The sequence below is a fragment of the Limulus polyphemus genome, unplaced genomic scaffold (assembly GCF_000517525.1).
Source record: "Limulus polyphemus unplaced genomic scaffold, Limulus_polyphemus-2.1.2 Scaffold5935, whole genome shotgun sequence".
Lineage (NCBI taxonomy): Eukaryota > Metazoa > Arthropoda > Merostomata > Xiphosura > Limulidae > Limulus > Limulus polyphemus.
In genome coordinates, this window is record NW_013671545.1 from 26,547 (window position 1) to 33,783 (window position 7,237).

Genomic DNA, 7,237 nt, shown 5'->3' on the forward strand with positions numbered 1-7,237 from the left:
TTCCCTGTCAATGTTCCCATCTTCATTAGAAGGCGTAAGATGACAAAAACAAGATCTTAAAGAATTTCTCAATAATGTGCCTTGGTTATGGTAGGTGATTTTAGATTATATCGTTCGAACAAACAAATGAGATACTCATTCTATCATAACTTCGTGTTTTAAAAAGTTGATAGAAAAAAAAAGAGATAAAAAAAGAAACATTTTCGAACGATTCATGTAAAGAATAACTGGAAATGTATGGAGACTGACCAAGAACCATTATACAAGAGACACACTACGAAGGATTGTCTAGTTAATTTCTGAAATTTCCAAGCTAATTAGTTTTTACGTACAATTGTCTTGTTTTTCCTTAATTCTGTAATTATGTTTACTTTTCATGTCAATTTGAATCGTTTAGCTAGAAAAGAAAATACGCATAGTTTAGTTAAAAGAATATATTATTTCAAATGGGAAGGTGATATATATATATATATATATACAGTAGTGTGGACATTTATTAGAAAACTAACAATTGTCATTTTATGAGATATACGCACAAAGTAGTCCTTAGTTTGCTATCGACATTAACTTGTAATTATCGAAATCTAATCTTACAAGAAAATTATTATAAAATCAGTACACATTAGTACACAAATAATACATTTAAGTTTCTTTCATGCTAGCTATTATTTAGTATGGCCACCTTTGGTATCCTTAATAGCTTGGCATCTTTGTGGCAAAATGTCTATATATTTTATCAAATTCTTTTTGGTAATTTGTTTTAATTTTTTTATTGAAGCTGTGTCTAGAAGCTTTCTTTAGTACTTTTATCAGACAAGAAGTCTAACAAATTCCAGATATGATTTATGGGGTTAAGGTCTGGACTTTATGGTGGCCATTCCATCCACTGGAGATCTCCTTGAGCTTACAGTCTGGACTTTATAGTGGCCATTCCATCCGCTGGAGAATTTCTACAAAATAAGCTCAACATTTCTTGAAAACGTGTTTGGGATCATTATCATTTTGAAATATGTAATTTTGTCCAATTAGCTTCTTTCCATTATGAACTAACATGCTGTGGCACCAAACGTTTTGTGAAGATAGTTAATAACATTTGCAGATATTAATATTGTACCCCAAACCACCATAAAGCTTTTTAAATGCTCGACTGTTGGCACAAAGCACTCCTTCTGAAACCTCTCATCAGCATTTTGTCAAACATATACACGCCAGTTGGAACCAAAGAGTTCAAACATAGACTCATCTGTCTAAGGCCACTGTTACAAATAACAAAGGTTCATATTGTTTCTTAAAAGCTTGTCTCTTTGCAAGGTTATGTTTCGCAATAAGGGCTCTCTTGCTGCTGCTCTTCCCCAGCATACTGGAGACAATACTTAAAACTTTATCTGCGCATGAGTTGGTGATGTCATCAGCAAGGTTTTACGCAGTTTATCTTCAGTTTTTCAGGAAATACATTTTTGGATATACAACATATTTTACAGTAAGCTTCCTTCTCCGTCTCCTGCCTTGTCTGGTGTTACAGGATTGGCTTTTCTAGTATCTGTCTAATGTGAACTTCACAGTAATTGATAAACTGCCAAGATATTTTGGTACTTTTCTTAAAATCCAATCAGCATCATGTAAATATTGGACTCTGACTCTTCTAAATGGTGCCAATTGTCTTTGTTTTGGCATATTAATAGGAACATCACACTACATGTTGTACTGGATGATGTTTTTGAAAAATTAATAATCCCATATATTTTTACATGTACCTGCATAAACATTTCAGAGTGAGAAAATATTAGAATCCTGTCAGTGATTAGTAGTTCGGAAACTAAAGGCTAACAATGTTGCACCGCTTTGAGTTTAGAACCACTTTAAAAAACTACATTACACTTAATCATTGGTGGCTCTGTGTTGTTATTCTATTAAAATTTTCAGTTAATGAACTATGTAACATATCAAAATTATGAATAAGAGGAGAAAATCAATAATTTTCCTATCTTAAAGCTTCATCCAACATTTTAAACTACACCGGTTTTATTGCGTGAGCGCAAAAACTCAAAACTACATGAGCAATGGGGTGTTCTATTAAATCTCCACATTATTGTTTATATATATATACATATATATATATATAATGCAACTTAGAGTTGAACGTTACTCTTTTACCTGAAGAACATACTATACATTCTATGTATATAATACATTATCTAGCTTGGCAACGTAGATAAAATACTACACTCTCTAGTTGTGGAAGGTACATTATCTGACATATGCTTTAGTGTATAATAAATATCTTGTTGTATTAGAGAACATACATATTAAACATTACAGAATCACACGACATATCTTTCTGAAGCATTCAACTTTCAAACCTTTTATCTTATACTGTAGAGAACCTCATGTACAAATACACGTGTTATCTCTCGCTAGAGCAAGAGATTAAAGAGGCACAGTTTGTTAAACATTACAGAACTATATGTGTGTAACATACTGAACTTGTATATTCCTTTATCTAGCAAGGAATGGATTAGGTGTGTTCTGTAACGTTTATCATAGTAGGCTTCTATAAACCATGCTTTAGCAGGAGATGAGGTGTGTTCTGTAAAGTTTAACATAGTAGGCTTCTATAAACCATGCTATAGCAGGAGATTAGGTGTGTTCTGTAAAGTTTAACATAGTAGGCTTCTATAATACATGCTTTAGCAGGTAATGACGGGTGTATCTAGGTGTGTTCTGTACAGTTTAACATAGTAGGCTTCTATAATACATGTTTTAGCAGGAGATGAGGTGTGTTCTGTACAGTTTAACATATTAGGCTTCTATGATCCATGCTTTAGCAGAAGATTAGGTGTGTTCTGTAAAGTTTATCATTGTAGGCTTCTATAATACATGTTTTAGCAGGAGATTAGGTGTGTTCTGTAAAGTTTAACATAGTAGGCTTCTATAAACCATGCTTTAGCAGGAGTAAAGTTTAACATAGTAGGCTTCTATAATACATGTTTTAGCAGGAGATGAGGTGTGTTCTGTAACGTTTAACATAGTAGGCTTCTATAATACATGTTTTAGCAGGAGATTAGAACACACCTCATCTCCTGCTAAAGCATGGTTTATAGAAACCTACTATGCTAAACGTTACAGAACACACCTAATCTCATGTTAAAGCATGGATTATAGAAGCCTACTATGTTAAACTTTACAGAACACACCTCATCTCCTGCTAAAGCATGGATTATAGAAGCCTACTATGTTAAACGTTACAGAACACACCTAATCTCATGTTAAAGCATGGATTATAGAAGCCTACTATGTTAAACTTTACAGAACACACCTAATCATGCTTTAACAGGATTATAAAAGCCTACTATGTTAAACGTTACAGAACACACCTAATCTCTTGCTAAAGCATGGATTATAGAAACCTACTATGATAAACTTTACAGATACACCCGTCATCACCTGCTAAATGATGGATTATAGAAGCCTACTATGTTAGACTTTATAGAACACACCTAATCTCCTGCTAAAGCATGGTTTATAGAAGCCTACTATATTAAACTTTACAGAACACACGTCATATCCTGCTAGAGATTGTTGATGATTAAAACACATGCTTCCAGTTATTAAACGAAAACAAGTGTTTATGTTGTATTTGGAATTACCTAAGGTCTACTTACCAGTAAAAAGAACGTATGAAATCGTAGCGAAATTACAGTCTACTGGCAAAGCAATGTCAAACAAAGGACATTTATTTTTGTATATGTGTTATGGACTTCTGGAAGGCACTATTCACTCTTTGTTCTTACTAATGTAGAAACATATATATGATTTTTCTATAATGCAATAAATATCAATGGTATTTCTTTCCTGTAAAAGATGACGGACGTTTAGCCTACTTACCGGGAGAAAGTGATCTGTCTTCATACATTATGACGAACGTTTAGCCTACTTACCGGGAGAAAGTGATCTGTCTTCATACATTATGACGAACGTTTAGCCTACTTACCGGGAGAAAGTGATCTGTCTTCATACATTAGAGGAAATTCTGTTCTAATACCCTGAAGAGATGCCGATCTTCTAAAGATACTTAGCCTTGGTTCAAAGGGTTCTTTGTCGGAATCACTGCAAATATACGTCATATGAACTTTATTAATTTCGACTGTATATGCAATTTCAAAACTAACAACAGCAAGAAAAGGGTGTTTTCTGTTCAGTAAGTTAACCTTCATTTCTAACATTCATTCTTTCCTTTTTATATTTTCGAACTTTAAACATGCACTGTTCATTTGAATTTTTATTAATATCTACATAAAACGACCCTCCTCTCAGAAATTGCACTATCGACTCACACAGTGTAAAAACGAAGGTTCACATGTACAGAAGTTCTAACCTTTCATTCCCAGTCTCCGAATCAGGCTCCAAATCTTCCTGTAATGCTTTTTGTAGGTCCTGTATTCTTTGATAAGCCATTCTGAGGTCATTCTTCGTAGCTGCTATGGACGTTTCAGCACTCTCCAGCTCATTCTCCTAGCAGATCAAAGTTACAATCCTTGAAAACAGAGCTTTGCAACATATTTTTCATCAGTATTATTATTATTACCTGTTACAGATTACCGTACAAGTGCTCTTCCAGTTTGATAAAAACTAAACGCCTGCTGCATCATAAAATACAATACATCAAATAACGTTTGCTGTAAGTGGTTTTTCCTTTATGCTATCAGGTGGTGATTACAAATGGAAATATACACTTGAATTAAAAGTTAGAGACAGATATATCGTAAATAATTTTCAACCCTATTTTCGTTATGTGAATCACCTGATGATGCCATTATTATCTTAAGCATATTATACGTAATTTCAGAACAGTATATTTTGCTTTGTGATTAACATAAATTTTTAACCGGAGAAAACGTTAGTACTCAAAAAAGTTGTTTTTTAACTAGGTCACCTAAACATTTCACAAAAGGCTGGATTCTAAACGAAATTTGCTTGTAAGAAAGCTTAAAATTTGACCTTTGACTTGTCACAACATGCCCGGTTCATAGTGACTCAGAAGTGACGCTGGACCTATTTTTTCTTAATAAATATGTATGTTAATCTTTGACTTGTCACAACATGCCCGGTTCATAGTGACTCAGAAGTGACGCTGGACCTATTTTTTCTTAATAAATATGTATGTTAATCTTTGACTTGTCACAACATGCCCGGTTCATAGTGACTCAGAAGTGACGCTGGACCTATTTTTTCTTAATAAATATGTACGTTAATCTTTGACTCGTCACAACATGCCCGGTTCATAGTGACTCAAAAGTGACGCTGGACCTATTTTTTCTTAATAAATATGTATGTTAATCTGTTACAGTTTCTACTGTTTCATCTATCAATGTCATTGGTAGGGAAATTTATGATTCTAAACCATAGGGATGTGCTGAATAAAATAAAAACTTCTCTCGTTTCAGAAGAGATCAAAAATGAGTATAAAAAATTAGTTCATTCTTCAAGCTTCAAGTGATCATATTAAATCTAGATGTGAATATCAAGATGAAAAAACGATTTGCTGATCCTACTTAAGTAAGTTAAATGACCCATGAATTGGTCTTCGTTTAGTTAAATGACCCATGAATTGGCCTTCTTTTTCCGTTTCTAATGTAAATCTGATGGTAGGACTAATCAAATTAAGATGATTTTCAAATTCCAATAAAGTCTCAAGATAATTCTGACACGCCAAAATATGACCGTCAAATGGGACAATAGATGACTCTCAACTCCTGTTTATAGAAAACCATTTTTTGTGGTGGTACCACCACACGATAGATCGTGACAGCCATGCACACAGAAACTATCTGTTTCTTCAACGTTTGTGTTTAGAGCCTTTAAGAATATGCACACATCTTTGAATGATTTACTCAGAACTATAGTTATTTATATCAGGGGCTATCTGACAACGACCGGTATAATGTGGGTGAGTACGTGCTCACCTATGTCATGTTAATTATGACTGCCACTGAAATAAACCTGTTGGTTTGTCCTGTGATCAGTTTCATACTAACTTCTAACGTGAAAGATCTTGTTTTTTAAATGCAAACGAATGTGAAGTATGGGATTGTGACGGCTAAACGAATGTGAAGTGTGGGATTGTGACGGCTGTTTCCTTTTCTTTAGCGTTACTTAACCTGTGTGTTGGGTTACGAAGAAAAATCTTACAGGAAACTATGCACTAGAAGTATATTCCAATTATGGTTGCTACACAGTAAAATCATACTATATATAGTTTTGGTTACTAAGGGGCTTACCCACAGTTGACTACGTAGAAGGATACTCTAATTTCGTTACCATTATTATTAATCAAAACTAAATACACACGAGAAACGTATTCTAATCTTGGCTACTTCAAGTTTTACAATTGATTACGGCGCAGAAACTAATGCTAATTGGAACTGCTACAAAATCAAGGAGCCAGCGCCGTAAAAAAGCGTTTACTTTTCGTTTACTCTTAATGCTGAAAGAGAAAGTCAAATGATTTAGAGAGTTGCACCCCCTGGGTAGTAAGAAATTGGTAGCAGTAAAAACATTTATGCCACAGATCAATTTTAACTCAGTGAAATATAAGGATCTCCGTATGAAGGGCTTATGGCTTTTGTGGTCATAAAATGTGTTTGTTTTATAAGTGTAAATTAAAACAAGAAATAGATTTAATTTGAAAACTTAAAATTTAAAAGTTCAATCAGTTTTTAATGAAAAAGTTAATATGGAACAGCATTTAGGGGCATTAGTTTCACGTGACCCCTCCTTCCAAGCATGTATCAAAGGAAATCATTTGTGAACTTTTACCTCAAACTATTTCATCAGTTGCATGTTTAATGTTTAATTATTTGTGGTAGATACAGTGGATTATTTTTCAAAACAAATATGAGAAATATCATGGGGTCGGTCAAAATGACCGACCTTGTAGCCATAATATAACAATGAAACTCCACATACTATAACTCTGAATGTCCTTTGTGTAACTTCACGAAGTTGAGCAAGCTTTTAGTAAAGTTACAAGCCATTTGCATACAAAATTTAAAATAATCTGAATTTTTGATTAAGTATTTTTACTAAAGATTTTGTCTGTAAATTTAAGGTTTGATTTGAATTTCGCGCAAAACTACACGAGGGCTATTTGCGCTAGCCGTCCCTAATTTAGTATTGAAAGACTAGAGCGAAGGCAGCCAGTCATCTACCACCCACCGCCGACTCTTGGGCTACTCTT

At 33.8% G+C, this 7,237-nt stretch overlaps 1 protein-coding gene across 1 annotated transcript in view; it reads right to left on the bottom strand.

The window, feature by feature from the left end:
- The window catches only part of LOC106473155 (unconventional myosin-XVIIIa-like), a gene marked incomplete at its 5' end in the record, with an annotated part of 39,825 nt that overhangs the window by 6,074 nt on the left and 26,514 nt on the right, over window positions 1–7,237 (bottom strand). Inside the window, 2 exons of the mRNA XM_013933834.1 lie at window positions 3,992–4,107; window positions 4,376–4,512. Coding sequence (XP_013789288.1) covers window positions 3,992–4,107; window positions 4,376–4,512 — 253 coding nt within the window. The remainder of the gene's footprint in view (window positions 1–3,991; window positions 4,108–4,375; window positions 4,513–7,237) is intronic.